Below are 18,946 nucleotides of genomic sequence, written 5' to 3'. Positions count from 1 at the left end.
AGTACAATGTATAAGAGTATTCAACTAACAAAATTATTTTTTTTATGTACATAATTTGTTTATTGTGATTTAGTGAAGTTTAACAAAAACTTAGAATGAAGTAAGTTCAGCTCCCAAACCTGGGTTCGAACTTCTGTCTAGACTGAGATTTTTAGGTCACCCCTGAGTCCAACCAACTTTAATGGGTACCTGACTTTATAGTTGGGAAAAGTAAAGGCAGTTGGTCATTGTGCTGACCTTAGCATCATTTGCCCCCGCAAGGTGAAGGGGACCTTTTCTACTCCAATATTATCATAGTACTTCTAGTAGTGGGTCCATTTTTGCATTTATTTGTTAGCCTGGTTACAAATGTACAGTACTGGAAACTAGAAAAGAATCATAATAATAAAACCTGCTGAATTTACACTTCATCCTCATCATTACAAAGATGTTCTGAAGTACAAAACTAACGTGGGTTAAATAAACAAAAAACTTCTCTTTAAAGAAAAAAGATTTATTATCAGGACAAATTAAATTTCATTTTCTGACCCTGAATACTCAGGTTTATAATGATTCCTCTTGAGTCCTGCGGATGTTTTCTGTAGGTCATGTGACATGTCAGCTGGGAATCTGGGAAAAACAAAAAAAAATGAAAGAACTAGAAAATTACAGAGATAACATAATGTACAATTTATATGTTAAGCGTAACACATTTGATGTGTGGATAGTGTAATGTAAATATCTTTTTATCAAATGTTACACATTTAGATTCCTTACCTTTCTTAACGGCTATTGGCTTAGCAAACATCATAACAGACTGCTCCCAGTGTGTGGGTGGAGCTTCTGGTCCTGTACTGAAATGAACCTGGAACAAAGTTATAATGTATAAATGGAAAAACTCAAGTTTGACTGTTATAATTTTGTGAAATATTATCTTCTAAAATTAAATTTGGTCTTGATGATCTTATGTTGAACAGACACATGAGCGAGTTTTCCGCATGTAAAGTTAAATAAATAAATAGACATTCAAGAATGTTTTGCACACTGCTTTAGTCTAGATTTATAGGACTATCATTAGAATTTTATATACTTTGAGTGGATTTATATATTCGCCGCTGCACTTAACAGCAGCACTTCAAACAGCCCAAGAGAGTTGACAACACTCATTGTGATAATCCACCAGATGATATCAAAATTAAATATCAATATTACACTACAGTGGATCCCTGGAAACATTGGCATCATGGGAAATGAAAAGGCAGATAAGCTATCAAAGGCAGGTTTATCTATGGAACAACCAGATAGACCTGTTAACTACCTCACCCTAAGGTCAATGTTAGTCAACAATCACAAAGAGGAGTGGCTCAACCAATGGGCATCAGGAAACACAGGCAGAGCCATGTACAGAGAAATGACTACACCTAACAAACTGGACAGTATTAACTTCCTCCCCCGCAAAGAACAATCTACAATCTTCCAACTAAGAATAGGACACACACCACTATTAAATTACCACCTGAACAAAATAAACTCCACACAACTACCCCTTTGCAGACATTGCGCCCACCCCTTTGAAACCGTAAACCATATCCTCTTTGAATGCCCCTCCCTAATCCACCTTAGGCAGACCCTACTTCCACTACAGCCCAACAAAACCAACACCCTGTACGGCAGTGCTGAACAACTGAAGAAAACAGCACACTTTTTTTTCCTTGGCACAGTCTGCAAAAGAGCTCACAGCTCAGCAGCAATAAAGCTGGCTAGAAGAAGAAGAAGAAGAAGAATATATTTGCCGCTAACCAGGATTTTTGATAATGAGGCATGGGAAATTGAGGAAGTGGGAAATGTTCCATTTTTAAAATCTTTCATTCATTGATTATTAAGAGTAAAATAATTGCTCTTACAAAAATTCCTCAGATTCTTAAAGGAGGAATATTTTTTTAAAAAATATAGTTACTTGTTTTTTAGTTTATCTGTGAGCACAAAACAAAATTATTTCAAATGACAAAGTACTTAATTTCATACATTATTTCATTTTTTTTTATGATCATCTGTGCCACATCAAAAATCAAAACCTTACAGGAGAGGTTTTAATTAGTAAGATCAGATAGTCTAGACCAGGGGTTCTCAACCTTGGGGGTCGATTGACGATTAGCCAGGGGTCGCCAAAGACCATCAAAAAAAATTTATTGTTTTTGTCTATTCCTCTCTTGCTGTGTGTGTGTGCGGGAGGGGGGTCGGGGCAGAGTGGGGATTGTAAAAAGGTTGAGAACCGCTGGTCTAGACAAATTTTGTTTCCTAATTCCAATGTATGATGTAACATTTTCAGGAGATACCTTGGTAGTACATCCTGTGTCAAAGGTTGTGGTGAAGTAACCTACAAGTGCTGTCATGTCAGCGTCTGCTGTACAAGTGAGAGCAAACTGACTACAGAAGTCCAAGTCTTCTACTTGACATCTCATCACATCAATGGTCTGAGGAGATAAGAGACAAGTTTATAAAGACTATGTACTAAAACAAACAACTATCTTCATTCTTTCTTTCTTTCAACAATTAAAAACAAGGTTACAAAGGCAAATGACAGAGAAGAATGGAGAAAGAAGGTTAACAGATCTTGTGCGGTGCCCCAACAGTCCAGCAGACCAAGGGATAGGTGAATGTGAAGTTCAATGTGAACCTGGCCTAACTGATGTCTTATAATGATTATCTAATTGGTGTAATTGTTTTGTAAAGGGTCAATCTCTTATTCAAAGCCTTAAGGAAAAAAAAACATTTTGTAAAAAAAAAATTCCTTTAGTTAAATGTGTTAAAAATATTGTAAATACCCTATAAACATGCCCATTACGGCCCAGTATCAGTTTTAATTAGGGTTATCCCCCTTAGCCCTAATTGCAGCCCTAAATAGCCCAAATCGCGCCCTAATGGGCGCGCATACCGTTTGCACATTGGCGTCATTAGGTTCCCATAAGGGACCAATACGGGCAACCCTAATCGTGCCAATATCGGCCCAGAATGGGTAAACCCACTTCCGGATTCATTGGGGATTTCCAGAATCGTGCCCTAATCAAGCCCATACTAGCCCCAATGGTTTAGTAACTGAGATTTTCATTGGGGTTTAATTAGGGATAACCCTTATTGTGCCAATATCGGTCCGATGCTGGCCTGAATGGTTTAGTAACTGAAATATTTATTAGGGTTCAATTAGGGATAACCCTTATTGTGCCATTATCGGTCCAATGCTGGCCCTAATGGTTTAGTAACTGAAATATTTATTAGGGTGCAATTAGGGATAACCCATATTGTGCCATCATCGGTCCAATGCTGGCCCTAATGGTTTAGTAACTGAAATATTTATTAGGGCTCAATTAGGTATTATCATGCAAATACTGTCTCCGATGGTTCAGTCATTAAATTTTATTATGGCTTAATTAGGAATAATCTTTAATGTTTTTCAATACTGTAGTTTAAAACAAATTCATTGGTGATTTTTTGTTTATAATGCCCTTTTTGTTCAAATGCAGCTCAATGGTTTAGTATGAGATTTTAACCTTTTACATAGGTCTACTTTCACACTGATGATTTAGATCTAGCAATAGAATTATTTGACATAATTGTTTGGAAATTATAATAATTGTATCAGTGCATGATTTCTATATACATCTTGCTATAATGTCAACATATTTATAAAGTAATGGACAAGTTAAATTACATTTTTGGGTTTGAACACTATCAAACAATACAATTTTTGGTAACGTTCTATATAAGACTTGCATGCTCTGATCATTTATTCTTAAATCAAACTTACACAATTAACTTTTTTTTATTTTTTATTCATGGAATAATTAACCAACACAAAAGACAAATATAACAGCACAAACAAGATATCAAGACAGCATTTTCATTCAATTCTTAGCATTCTTTACAAGCTGACTTCAAGACTGGTGGCAATAATTCATATTTTGACTTCCATGCAGCAGCTGGAACAAACAAACAAACAAATAAATATTATAGTCATGTAATAAAACTACCTTCAAGCTGTATTAATAATAAAAAGAATCTAACAATTAAACATCAGAAGACCTTACATTTATCTATATGGACATACTATTTAACGATTATATTTCCAGCCCTTGATGATAAACGGTGCTCAAAAATTAGGTTGCTTCTAAAGCCTATTAAGCAACACAAAAATTAATGGTATTTCAAAATTTGGAGTTCAATCTTTTCCTTAAATTAAATGTTATGAATTGGTGTCAGCAAATGTGGCACTGGTATTTGACTATGCTAAAAGTGCAATGGCAGACTAGATCGAGCTAGGCTTCAATTCATTCAATATTATATTTTGTCCAATTTATTTATATTAACTTTATCACAGGCTCTTACTAATACAACTATATTCTGTTGTAATTAGAGTTCTATGGTAATTTTAAAAATAAGTTGGCTGAAAAGTTATTCTAGAATTAAAAATAAACAATTATCACAGTGAAACTTAAAAAAAACATAACAAAAAAAAACCCCACAACCAGCATATTTCAAAATTAGGATAGCATTTCTTTATTTACATTTAATCAATTCCATCCCATTAACAATTTACTTTCAGATTGCTGATCAGTAATATAAAAGCAAAATTTAATTCTTACCTTCTTGAGCAGGCTTGCTTATGAAAAGATAATGAACAGCATCTGTACTGCATGCATAGGTTATTATTAACCTAAAAGATTAATGTCAACTTCCCCTAAAGAAAATGTGGCGATCTGTTAAAAAAAAATAAAAAAATAAATAAATAAAAACATAAAAAATGTTTAAAGAATGCAAAAAAAAATAATATTACAATAGAGGCAAAACACAAAATGTTTAAGGTAAGGTATACAAGAAGGATTGTTGCTATATAATGACATTAGGTCAAAAACAATTCTATGTAGGCCCTATTTTCATTGTATAAATGTTCATTATAATTTTTTATGCAAATTAATAATGAACTTAAATCTCAGTGAAATTACAAAAAGCTGAAGATATTGCTCTCGAACATTGTTTCACAAGATTAACATTTATTTTACATTTTTTTTATTTAATCGATTTGATCTCATTAAAATTTTCATTTGGTTTGGGGGGATGGGGGGTCACTGATCAGTAATCTTAAAGAAAAATTTATTCCTCGTACCTTTTTGAGCAGGCTTCCTCATGAAAAGATATTGAACAGCATCTGTAGTGCATACATAGACAATTCTTATTGTCAGCTGCCCTTAAAGAAAACTGGCATTCTAAAAAAAAAAAAAAAAAAAAAATTACAATAAAGACAAATCCTGAAATGTTTATGGTATGGTGTATAAGAAAAACTGTTGCTATAGCCTAATGATGAGACTCTGTATTTTTTCTTTAACAGTATCCACACAATGAAATTTTAAAAATCCTAAGCCTTAGCTAAGCCTATAGAATGAATCCTAGATCAAATTGTAGAAAAATGTATAATATAATAATTAGTATTAAGACCTCTAGATATTCTAGCTAGATCTAAATATAATCTAGATTATTCTAGATCTATCATCTATGTCTAGTTTACAGATCTAGAATTTCTAGATCTGTATAGATCTATTTACTTCTATTACATAGAGCCTAGAGTCTTTAAAATTTACAAAAAATAAAATCTAACATATATTGAGTATTGGTGAATAAAGATCTAACGCTACCTGGACCTGGTTATGTGGTATGCACGATGGACTGTTTGGTCGCCTTGTCGGTCTCTGCATGGTCGTCTGGTTCATACCCTGCAACTAGGCTGCCATCACTTCCCTAAGCTCCTTTGAGGTTTAGACTACCAAGTAGATATCTTCAACTCTGAAGGAACATTTAAAAAAAACAAAAAAAAAAAACAATGTCAATATAGGGCTATAGTCTATATAGCAGCTATACAGGGTTAGCCGTTAGTGGCGTTAGTCTATTATATATAGGCCCCTAATATAGATATACTATATATATATACATATTTTTCTAGACATATCTCAATATCTGATTTTAAAACCAATATAAACGTTTGATTTAATTTATTTGTGTAAATTTAAAAATTCTAAACTCTAGACTAGATTTTCAAGATCTGGAGTGTAGGCCTAATATTGTACATTAGTCTCTACAAAGTAAATATCTATATTATAAGATTATAAGTCTATAGGTCTATGACTATAACTAGTTACTAGATCTAGAATTATTTAATCTAAATGACCTATCGCCTATAGTATGAAAAAATTAAAGATTAGTCTGTATTAACAATATATTAAATATTATTCTATATCTACTAAATTTTCTAATAACAACTAGATTTTAGAATCTAGACTATTCTAGACTATCTTTTATTAGATCTAGATCTAAGTTTACTAAGTCTTAGTATATCTTATAAGTCTAGGTCAATTTTTTCTAACCTCAAAATATTTGAATTAGAATAGAACTAAAATCTATATGAGTATGAGTACTATGAGTATAATAATTATTATATTAATATACCAAAGTGTCCAAAGTCCTAATTCTAAGTATTAGTTTACAGTTACATGACTAGATAGGCATATAGACTAGATCTAATAGGCCTATTCTGCCCTAAAAGTTAAAAGGTAGTAGATTTAGATTTAAGATCTAGTAAGTCCTTAACTAAATCTAATTCTATGCTGCAGATGCATTTCATGGTAGATTCTAGATCTAGAATCTATTCTAATTAGTAAATCTAGTCATAACGCATGCATGTTAATCACTTAAGTCGTCTAGATCTAGATTTAATAGGTCTCAAGTCTAGATATAATTAATAAATATATCATACTAGATCTAGTAGCCTATTACTACTATTAGATCTAGATATTATAATAAAACTAGTCTAGAGAGATCTATCTCTAGATCTAGATCTAGTCAATCTAGATTCTTAGCATTCTAGATTATCTAGATATATCTATAAATTTATAAATCTATTCTAAGTCTAGACCTAATCTACTATCTAGATTAGATCTGTTAGTAGTGTTAGAGTACTTAGAGATTCGTCATCTGATGATGATCTGTACTTGTGATAGGCTTAAGACTTTAACTTATAAGTTACGACCATTCCAATTTAATTTCCATGGCTGCTGCCATTGCTGCCATGAGTTGAAGAACATATTAATATGCATTGATATCAAGAAGTACAGCTCATATAATTATTTATAATAGATCTATTATATTAATGAAAGTCTAGATTGACTAGACCTAGACTAGAGTGACTATAGCTCTATAACTTGTAGTATAACTAATAACTTAACAGATTTAGATCTAGATCTAGCTAGCTCTAATTTGATCCACAAATGTACGTTCTAGAGTGAAGACTGAATAATCCAGTTTGTGCCGAATATCGCGAGCTTAAAAGAAATAAATGCTTCTTTTTCATAGGTCGAAAAAAATGTTAAAATGTATAAAACTTTTTTTTAAATCTAAATCTAAAAAAAAAAAAACAAAAAAAAAAATATGTTCTCCTTTAACTTTAGATTCTATGTGTGATTAAATATTACTAAATATAGATATATTTTTTTAGTGTGCACATTAAAAAATCAGACACACACACACATACACTATTTGATTACGAAAAGTCTGCATTGGGCCCATACGGGTAAAACTTCACTATTCCAGTTAGGGATTTCCCCAATAGAACCCTAATTAATTTTTTTTTAATCTTAATATTACTTACAAAAAGGATTCAAAGCAACATTTAGCTTTAAGACGATTAATACTACATTTTAAAACATCATAATATTGTTTTTTATGTTATAATAAAGATTTCATCATGTTGGTTCTGGCGTGATTGGGGAAATCCCACACCGGCACGAAAGCGGAAAGACGTTAACGGCCCAATAACTAAAATCCCACACCCGATCCGTTAACGTTTTTATAGGGGCGATTGTAAGTAGGTCAATCTACCCAATGAAACCTTATTACCCCACACCGCGCCAGAATGGTTTCGATGGGGCTTTGTTTATAGGGTAGTCATCTCCCTTACTAAATAGCCTCCAGTGTTTGTTAGTATTAATAATAATAATTAATAATAATTTTATTTCTAAAGAGCTGTTAACAAACAAAATGTAGGCTCAAGGCGCTGTAATAACATTACAAACACAAACACGACAGCTAAAATGACAAACTAATCTAAAAAAGTTTTAATAGTGAATAGTTGTAAAAATGGTGTATTTTTATGAAAAAACTACTTCCATACTTGATTTTAAAAATTAGATTTTTCGCTTTCAGAAAAGAAAAAAATAACCGTAGCATCAGAACTTTGGATGGTCTAAAATATTATGACATCAGATTTTCCCTATCTTTTCTAATTTACGCGATCTAAATGGGACGGACGGACGGACAAACTACACAAAACTAATAGCGTCTTTTCCCCTTTTGGGTCTGCTAAAAATGCTTTATCTCCTAGGTGGGATTGAATTTCTTTTGGACAGTGGAATTTTTTTAGTGGCAGCCTGTTTACTTAGCACACAATATGTAAGGTGATATGTCTTTCTTGTTCTTCCGGCTGTCAGTTTGACTCATCTGAACTCATTCCTACTCTACATCTCATGATATGCTAGCAAGCATCTGTCCTTCCAATATATTGATGATGGCTGGTCAGTTAATTGAAGATACACAACCTCTACCTGGTACTCTGCCTGGCTTTATAAGGTTAACATGACCAAATCATCTGAGATTTATTATTCAATTGAATACATTCTTTAATAACACCTAATAACACTTTCTACTTCGACTATAGTAACAGTATATTAACATTTTATATCCGTACACCAAATTGAGGCCACAGTGATCTTAACAAATACATAGTAAAGAATAGTAGGTCCTTTCTCTCACCTTTATAACAGCAGGTTGGGTGATCAGAGTGTCTGGCTTGACCAGTCTGACATGGACTTCATCTACTACTTCAGGCTTCATGCAGGACATCTTGAAGCCATACACATCGTCCCAGAAGTCCACTTTGGATCTCCTCAACTCTGAGTCGCTGACCCCAGCCACCAGCATAGAGAAATTGTCAGGATAAACTGGGAGGAGATGGGCAAGTCATGCACAATGATTTTCAAAGTAACAACATCATTAACAACTATTTCCTACAAACATTAAGTTCATTCAGAGATGACACTTCTGCAGTTGCACTTCTTTCAGTTACAGAATACATTCACCATGCATAAAGAAAAAATTATACAGTAGTATAAGTCAAGTTCCCCCTTTCAGACCTTGTGATCTGTGAAGCAGATGATGTAAAGCACATCTGTTTCTATGGCTGATGTTTAATGAGGCTGTCATGTGACCAGCACAATGCTTCTTCACTAAACCCAGCTAATGTTGGTAAAGTTAGAGTTGGGTAAACTCAGAGGAGTCCTGAAAATCTCAAAATTCAAAATCCCAGATTTAAACCCAAAACCCCAGAAGTCAATCTATATCATTCAGCCATAACACTCCCCCTTATATAATAATATAATGCATATAAAAAGTACACAATCACACTGAGTCAAACATTTTTTTCATTAATGTTTTAAATGTTCATTTGTGAACTTCACAGAAAGAAAATCATCTTTTTTAAAAACAACAAAAAAAAAACACTAATATTTCTAAACATTAAGATATTTGATTGAATTCAGGTATTGATTTACTGTAAACTACAGTCAACAAACCTACCACATCCATCTACAGTCAAGAACCTATCCCTGGCCCACAGCACAGAGTCTAACATGGCTTCAAACAAGAGAAAGTAACCCATCCACTCAGAAATGATTACATCAAACTGGAAGGGAAAAAAATTTTATTGATAATATCTATATATCTAATCAGTGCTAACAATTTTTTAAACCATTTCTATTTTTTTTATTAATTTTTTTGTTTGGTATTATTGAAGTAAAGCTCATCTTTCATACTCAGTGCACTCTTGTCCAATCTCTTTTGTGGCCCCATCGGGGAGGGAAGGGGGTACGTGGGAGAGGGTTTCCATGCTGCCTATAGGTGCTCAGCTAACACAACTCAGTTTGATTCTAGATTCAAATCCAAGCCCCTTTGAGCCAAGCGGTTTATGCAAGTCAGCCACAGATCCAACAAGAAGGTGCATTCTATCCATAAAAGCGACACTCTACATGTGCAAGCCACAAAGCATTTTGAATGGTATATGTGGTTGAATGTAAAAAAAAAATAGGTGGAAGAATGTTACAAAAGAAAGAAAAATCAAAGGGGGATAATAAATGTGAAATTATGTGCCTAAATAAATGAACAAATAAAGTCAAAGATAGATGTGAATTTAAAAGAAGTCCTTTAGGAATGAAGTACTTTGCATTTATATTTTGCTTGACAATTTCAACAAAACTAGTTTTCTTAAGTATACTACAAGTCAAACAAATTATGTGAAATCAAGATGAATGAAAACTTGGAACTGTATTGAATTTTACCTTTAGAATGGGTAACACTACATCTTCCAAACGACCTTTCACAAAAGTTATCTTCTCGTGGACATTGTTTTCTCTGAAACAGTCAAACAAATAGAAAGTCAAGTGCACAACAAAGACATGGAGATGTGACTAAAGCCCACTGCCACTAGACTTGAAAATATACAGTCCAGAGATGGCAGTATCAATCACAACAAAGACATGGAGATGTGACTAAAGCCCACTGCACTGCCCACTAGACTTGAAAATATTCAGTCCAGAGATGGCAGTATCAATCACAACAAAGACATGGAGATGTGACTAAAGCCAATGCACTGCCACTAGACTTGAAAATATACAGTCCAGAGATGGTAGTATCAATCACAACAAAAACATGGAGATGTGACTAAAGCCAATGCACTGCCACTAGACTTGAAAATATTCAGTCCAGAGATGGTAGTATCAATCACAACAAAAACATGGAGATGTGACTAAAGCCCACTGCCACTGCTGCACTGCCACTAGACTTGAAAATATACAGTCCAGAGATGGTAGTATCAATCACAACAAAGACATGGAGATGTGACTAAAGCCCACTGCACTGCGACTAGACTTGAAAATATACAGTCCAGAAATGGCAGTATAGGTTACATCTATTTGATATCAATCACAACAACTGTGCAGGGTGTAAACATACCTGGCTATATCCATTGCTTGGTAGATGATGTTTGATTGGTCAACCGCCACAACATGACTTGCCCCAGCCTTGACAGCAAACATGGACAGAATTCCTGTACCACAGCCAACATCCAAAACAGTCTTCCCTTCAAACAAATGAGAGTTGTTGAGCATAAAGTCTCTGTAGCTCTCAGTTCTCACCCTGTCCTAAATAAAATAAAAAAATGACATGTACTTGACTTATTCCCTTTGATGCTATGAACTTTTGTTAACTCTTTCTCTCCGTAATTATTTACCACATTCTGATGGAATCAACGTTTGTATCGTCTGTTAGGAGAGAAAGAGTTAAGGTGATAGACAACTATAAACAACACAATTCTTTCCACAAAGGTAATGAAGCACATTGATAATGTCAAGTAACTATATTATAATAGGATAACATTGTGGAACAGGAAATGAAGCACATTGATAATGTCAAGTACCTATATAATAATATAGTAACATTGTGGAACAGGAAATAGTTGGAGAAGTGACTGTCTATTTAGCTCTTGAAAGTATATAAAAGGTTAAGATGGAATGTCACTTATTTGACCACAATTGCATCTCCCCTAGGTCAAAGACTTAATGGACTTGAACCTCTCCTTGACCTACCCTGAAGACCACAGTGATGTAAGAGTTCCCAATGTTCTAAAGGTCACACTGCCTAAGAGACGACACTGCCTAAGAGACGACACTGCCCTAGAGTAGTGGTATGTAGAGTAGTGGTATGAACTGTTTATATTACAAAATCAGAACAACAGCTTCAGCACACACAACTATCTGCCCCCATATTATACCTTTAACATGGTCATGTGTATATCATGGTGGCCATATGATGCGAAATAGCCGTCTTCCTCCGCCAGACTTGAGTTGTTACAGATATGAGATTTGTCCTCTTTACTGTCACCTGATCCACTAACTAAGCTCTGACCAGTCAACCTAAAGATCATTTTACAAAATAAACTTGTCAAGAAAACAAATATATACATCATAAAAAAACAACAACAACAACAACAAAAAAAAAAAAACCAGTAATCTAGATCTAACAATTATTGAATTTCAGCTACATGTAAGCCTTAAATCACCAACTTAGACTAAAGCTAAAAACTATTGTGCAGTAGCTAAGCATAAGATTTTTTTTTGTTGATACAGATGCATCTGATATTCTTCTATTCAGGATTTTATATTGAATGTAACTTGTTTTTTTTTTATATATGTGAAATTATAATAGCTTGAAAACTAAAAATAATTATTACAGCTAAAAAAAAACTAATTTAAAAAAAACTTCTATACTTAGATTTTAAAAGTAGTAAACCTTATGATTAAATGAAAAGTTCTGAGGAGTGCAGCTATAAATCTGTGTGACACACACAAGACTCATTTAAGTTTTCCATACACTCAACAAAACATTTTTTTTTTTCATGGCTGTTGAAGACTTGCTTTTAAAAGCATTTTTTTTATTTTTTTATTTTCAAAATAAATTATCTAAGTGAATACTTTGCTAGCTTATTGTTTAACTCTAATATGAATCATTGAAATAATATATATTTAGAAAGGTCATTCAATTTCATATAATTTGCATTTTTCCACAATCCCTATAATGGTCCAGATTTGAAACTCCCATTTCTGAAATGAGCTGCAAAGATGGTTTGGTATATTTCAATGATATATAACTCATGTCTGAAAAGCTTTTCGTTGAATTTAACATATGGAATTATAAGGCAAAAAAAAAAAAATCAACTATTTACTTGAAGCTTCAACTTGTATTTTTCAGCCTGAACTATAACCCACTGACTCTTAAAGTTCTCATGAAAACTTAAAGTAGTGTTTAGCTAAACTCATTCAGGTCAGGAGAGTCTCTATAAGTTAAAAAGTTACAAACACACAAAATCATGCATGCCTGCTGTAAAATTTGCGACAGAAATATAATCAAGTAGAACAAAAGAAGACCAACCCATAAAAGTAATTTAAACAAACAAAAAAAAAAATGAAACCATGAATAAACAACACCTTAGTTTCTCCATATCAATCAGAGCCCTATCCAATTCATCCTTCAAAAAGTCCCTATCTCTTTCTGCTGTCTGGACTCTGTCAATTAAAGCTTGTATGGCTTCGGATTGAGAAAATGTGTCCCTTAAATTTGTTTCATTCTGTTCTTCAGATTTCTGTGACATGAGTGACACAGACGGGTGATGTAACTGGGCCCATTCTATATCTGAAATAAAATGTTAATACAAGTGTGTCAACAAACCTTGTCTTATATTACTGGAAAAAAAATATGCAGCAGTATAATTTTCATAGTTTTAGCTTTTTAATATATAACCATTGGGCATAATGTTTGAATGTGACTTGTTCTTCTAGTGCTCCTAAGCAAAGGTGCTACCTTTTTTTTTTTTAAACTATATCTACAGTTACAGTGGAGGCGCAGTGGCTGAGGGGTAAAGCGTTTGGCTTCTGAACCAGGTGTCTCAGGTTCGAATCCTGGTGAAGACTAGGATTTTGATTTCGGGATCTTTGGGTGCCTCTGAGTTCACCCAACTTTAATGGGTACCTGACATTAGTTTGGGAAAAGTAAAGGCGGTTGGTTGTTATGCTGGCCACATGACACACTCATTAACCGTGGGCGCCACTTGTTACGTTTATTATGTGATGAGACTCTTTAGATACAACAATATCAAAACAACAAAAATAATGGTTAATCAATAATTTAATCTTGATTAATACTGTGAACACTACTTTGTTTCTATTCCTCCATATTGGTTCTCTTCCCTTTCAACACGCATTCGCACCATTCCACATTTACATTAAGACACATCAGCTGCCCTATAGGTCACAAAGGTCTGTAAGGGGAACTTTACAGTTACAGTACTTACCAAGCTGAAGTAATAGATCATTAGGATCAACAGGAGCCATGAACTCATCGCTTGACCAGTCTGGTTTCAAACAAGATAAATTTTTCAAAACATCGTCTGGTGTAGAATTCTAAGGCATCATCCAGACAGAAATATGCATTTGAAAGTTTATTATTAAATATTTGTAAACACTCTAAAATATGATTTAATTTAGATTTAATAAGACTGTTCAATAAATTCAGAAAGGAAATTGAAATCTCAAAACTAAAGTAGTTTTTTTTTTCAACAATATTAGAAAAATGAGGGAGCCATTCCTCAGATTGACAACTGTATCTAGGTTGTAGGTAATCTCTCTGTGGCATTTTACATCTCAAAGAGACAATTTCTTTCTCTTTGCAATATCTCATGGGACTAAAGAGGCCAATCAACCTGCGGATGCAGGTTAAAGAATGACCAGTCCATTGCTGGGAGAAAGCCTGTGAAGAAAATTCGCAAGTACTGGGGTGCAAGAATCGACATGCATCAATAATAAGAACTAACATGAAAGACTAAGAATTGTATTCTTTTCATTGAGCACATTATTTTAATGACACAATCAGAAAGTGTAAAATTGCTATAATGTTAGTCCTACAGTACAAAATTATTGTCTCCCAAAGTGTACTAATGATGTGGGTAGAAGATATTGGATTATTTGACAATTCAACTCGTTCTCTCCTAACTGATGATACCAATGTTGATTTGACTCTATTAAATTAAATTAATTTTTGACTTTATAAACTTTAATTTGTGTTATATAAAAAGAGCATGCATTCTCCTATAATTCTATACCTAATATAACATTTCCTGATAACAAACAAAAAAGTTATTCAAGTTGAACCATGACAGGGTAATGAAACACCAATAGAGCAAAATGAATAATTCCATCAGAACGTGGAAAATAATTATGGAGAGAAAGAGTTAATAAGACCAACATGTCAAGATGATGATCTGGTTGTCAGACAAATCGAATTTGTGATTTAATAACAAAGGCAAAATTGCAAATATTACCTGTTTTCTAATAAAGTTGATCATTTGTATAAATCCTATACAATCCAAATGTGAACTTCTACAATGGTTTAACAAGTTGAAGTCATGAATGTTTATAAAGTGGGTCAGTATCCTGTCCACTGAAGGCTCAACACACTGACAAAACAAACATTTCACATCACCAATCAGCATATTCATTTGTTCTTCACTTTCTTCATCAGCCACATCACCCCATCCGTCATCATCGTCTTCTTCATCACAATCAGGCTGGTCATCTGACTCCAACTCTGGCAAATCACTATCTAAACAAGGAAAATAAAAAGATAGTTTACAACAACCAATTCCAGTGTTTCCCAAAATGTGTTCTGTGGAACCCTAGTGTTACACGAGGCCTGAATAGGTGTTCCATGAACTACTGGAATATTTAACTAGATGTTGCTGTGTTTGTAGTCATAAATTTGTAAATATACACACTGACACTTCAACAACAGACTAAATAAAATAAAAGTTAATAAGGCCTCTTTAAAAATATAACATTTATTCAAATAAGAAGGGCACAGTCCATATTGTCAGCCTTAGAAAACATGTCCTAAGCGTTACTACAAGAGGTCTCTCTTGTCTGTTAGTCTGTCTCTAACACTAAGCTATTTCTGTTCCAAATTACTAAAGAAATCCCCAATTAAACCCAACTTTTGCATCTTACTATTGAGTCATTACAGTATCTATTATATAGCCTAGCCTAGATTGAGAGGGACCCATAAATAGCCTCCAGATAAACCTGAGACTTGGATAAAACTCGAATTGAATTTAAATTTCAGGAAGACTTGGCATTTCAATTCATATCATCTATGACTATGTCAATATCATATGTCAATCATACTAGATTTAATCTAATTTTGGTAATTCTGCAGGAGTTCAAGGGGCAGCCATCTTTGTTATTATTTTGTTATTGTTTATGTTCCAAAGAAATCCCAAGATAGTGTCTTAAAAAATACCAAGAATTAACATTACTTCTGTGTCTGTGTTTTCAAAGCAATACTATTTTTTCTTTTAATTTTGACTTGGTGTCAATACAATACGTTTCTTATTGTTCTGTCTTCTTTTTAATTGTTAAATATTGTCTATATCTATTCTGAATTATTCTGATATAGAGAATCTAAATTTAACTAGGCCTACAATAAATATCAACACAGTTTATTACCAAAAATTAATTGACCTTTATTGCCTTGGCTTTAAGAACCTTGTCATATTAATATAGTAATTAGTATAGTATAGTTCTAGCAGTTAGATTATGAGTCTAATTAATAGACTTATTAGGACTAGATAATACCGGTATAGCTAGATCTAGCATATTATTTAGCTTCAAAAATAAAAACAAACAAAAACCCAAATCGGAGAGAAAACCCAAGATACAAGATTACAGTCTAAACAATAACAAAGATGGCTGCCCCTTGAACTCCTGCAGAATTACCATAATTTATTATATTTTATTCTAAATATTAGATCTATCTATTCTATTCTATGAATTTTATTTGAAGATAGAATCAGTGATTTCAAGCATCTAAATCTAACTCCTAACTAATTCTAAGTCTGAAATTAAAGAATCATATTCATAAGATTTTTCATTTGAATCAATTAGACAATTTTTTTTGTGTTTCAAAAATATGTAATTTTATGTGTTATATCTTCATCTTGATATTATATCTGCAGCATTGAAACTGATATAGACTAAAGACATTGTAATACTAGTCTATATTTTTAATTTGAAACATGTGCATACCATGTTCAGCCATTGTTTGTACACAGAATGTTGCAGTAACGTCCCCTTGAGTAACCTTTTAGCCTTTTTAGTAAAAGAGTTTTATTGAAGTTCACAGACATATATATATTTGTTACCTGCAAAGACGAGATGACTGCTATTTTTTAGTTTGTAAGTGTTACTGATGATTCTCCTAACGGCCTAGCCCAAACCTCCCGCAGAAAGGCGTGGGATGGCGGTTGGTGAGGTTCGAACCGGGACTATTTAAGTAACAGTCCACAACTTTGCAGCCATTTTCTACTTTGCCTAATCGTTATATAGAATGACTAAATATACTTTATAAAATGTCCTTTCAAGAAAAATATGGCCTATAAATGTAGCCTATAGATTTAAAAAAAAAAATAAACAAAAAGAAATCTAAAATATTAAAACTGTTTGTAGTAAAAGAAAAAAAAAGTACTAAAATTGAATTAAATTAAAATTTCATGATGGATTGGAATCTTATATATTACAGACGTTAATTCAAAAAAGAAGATATAAATTACGTCCTACGCATTTCATGTGTCAATCTAGTCATGCATGTTAATCAATGACTTAAAGTCTGCATGACGCGTAGGACGTAATCATCTTCTTTTTTGAAGTAACGTCTGTATTATATAAGATAAGAAGATAAGTCTTTGGTTTTACTGGCTGATTCAGACAACCTATTCCACCATATTGTAACTCACAACTATATTGAAGACTAATCTACAGGTCATTACTTAAGTCCTGGGGCAAAGGTAAAAAAAAAAAGTCATAAATCTTCAACAGCAGGAAAAAACACGAAGAATCCCAAACATCTAGAAAAAAGCCATTGTGACCCCCACCCCAATTACTAATGCATTCCAAATAAAGAAATAAACTGGACAGCTACCGCCCTATTAAATTAGTCGCACCAGTTTGGGCCTAATAGACTCACTTGGATCCTTGAGTCAAATAACCTACTTACTGAAACCCTAACTGGCTTTAGAAAAGGTAGATAAACAGATGACCAAATAACCTTTTACACGCAAGAGATAGAAGATGCCTTACAAGAAAAACAAAAGCCAACAAAGATCGCCATAAAAACGGTCCCTCAAGGAAATGTGTGTTCATAGTGATATGTCAGACACACTAATATTAATGGAGACCAAAATCATATTAATAATTAATGATTTCAATTTTTTTGTGAGCTCTAGTTTAGATTTAGTTTGTCTGTTTGTTTCATTTTAACATACTTTTTTTTATATCTTAGAATAGGTGTTGACGTATTTACAAATACAAGAATTCACACATTGGAAGAAATTGGGTGAGGTTTTTATACAGTCAATAAAGTCAATAAAACATTGGTTCAAGGGATTGTTCTAACTTCAAGTCACGTGCCATCCGATTACCACGTCGCCCACCACTCCAGCTCGTCCTCTCACATACGTACGAACAAGAGAGCACAATGGCACACCTGGTGTGTTGGTAATACCGGTACATGTGGCTGTAGCGTGAGTCACCAAACGACCAGGCCACGGTGGCAATCGGGGGACTGACCAGGCGATGGTGGAGATCAATACAGCCCATTAGTCATGAATTGTCAATGTGGAACGGATGGGCGTGACCCGACTTAGGACAAGCAAACCACGTGACATCTTTCCGACAGGAAGTCCCTTTTTTTTCTTCTCCTTTTCTATCATTTTCAGCTTGAGACTATTGTTAGAGGCTCACGTCATGGGGTACTCTTGCTAACTGCGAAGAAGGGCAACTAATTATATACAACTAATTATATACAACTAATTATATACAACAAATTATATACAACTAATTATATACAACTAATTATATACAACTAATTATATACAACTAATTATATACAACTAATTATCATAATGTGCAGAGGGAGGCAAGATACAAAGTCCTGGAGACTAGTGGTTGGTCGGGTTGGGCCACTAGGGCCATCCCTAGAGTTTTATTAAGATCTTCTATCTACCAAGATAGATGTTTCATAAAATACTTTTTTTTTTACGGTTGGCGACAGCCTTTATGTAGAAGTAAAGGGGACATCTGTTTGGTGCATGTCACAGCCACACGGCTTAAACACTATTACAACACATAACGTTTTTAATTAAGACAACAGAAAATAAAAAGGGTTTTTTAAAGAATAAAACATTAGAATACCGGTACGGTGAGAAGTTGTT

The 18,946-nt window shown here is 33.5% G+C and overlaps 1 protein-coding gene and 1 long non-coding RNA gene across 2 annotated transcripts; both read right to left on the bottom strand.

Annotated features, from left to right (window-relative positions):
- Nucleotides 1–472: 472 nt before the first annotated feature.
- LOC106053271 (protein arginine N-methyltransferase 1-like) lies at nucleotides 473–16,900 on the bottom strand. Its single transcript, XM_056033556.1, has 12 exons — nucleotides 16,764–16,900; nucleotides 15,005–15,285; nucleotides 13,979–14,087; nucleotides 13,116–13,320; nucleotides 11,903–12,044; nucleotides 11,086–11,273; nucleotides 10,413–10,485; nucleotides 9,655–9,760; nucleotides 8,833–9,020; nucleotides 2,316–2,453; nucleotides 757–844; nucleotides 473–609 (listed from the first exon to the last, which is right to left on the bottom strand). Exons 1-12 carry the CDS (start codon nucleotides 16,774–16,776, stop codon nucleotides 500–502), a joined length of 1,641 nt encoding a protein of 546 aa, XP_055889531.1. The 5' UTR covers nucleotides 16,777–16,900; the 3' UTR covers nucleotides 473–499.
- Nucleotides 3,789–5,746, bottom strand: LOC106062355 (uncharacterized). Its single transcript, XR_008778615.1, has 4 exons — nucleotides 5,667–5,746; nucleotides 5,141–5,240; nucleotides 4,620–4,733; nucleotides 3,789–3,956 (listed from the first exon to the last, which is right to left on the bottom strand). It is a non-coding gene; the product is annotated as an uncharacterized LOC106062355 (long non-coding RNA).
- Nucleotides 16,901–18,946: the final 2,046 nt, after the last annotated feature.

This window comes from Biomphalaria glabrata, chromosome 6 (genome assembly GCF_947242115.1).
Source record: "Biomphalaria glabrata chromosome 6, xgBioGlab47.1, whole genome shotgun sequence".
Lineage (NCBI taxonomy): Eukaryota > Metazoa > Mollusca > Gastropoda > Planorbidae > Biomphalaria > Biomphalaria glabrata.
The sequence above is the reverse complement of the archived record's forward strand: the minus strand, read 5'-3'. Positions and strand labels throughout refer to the sequence as shown.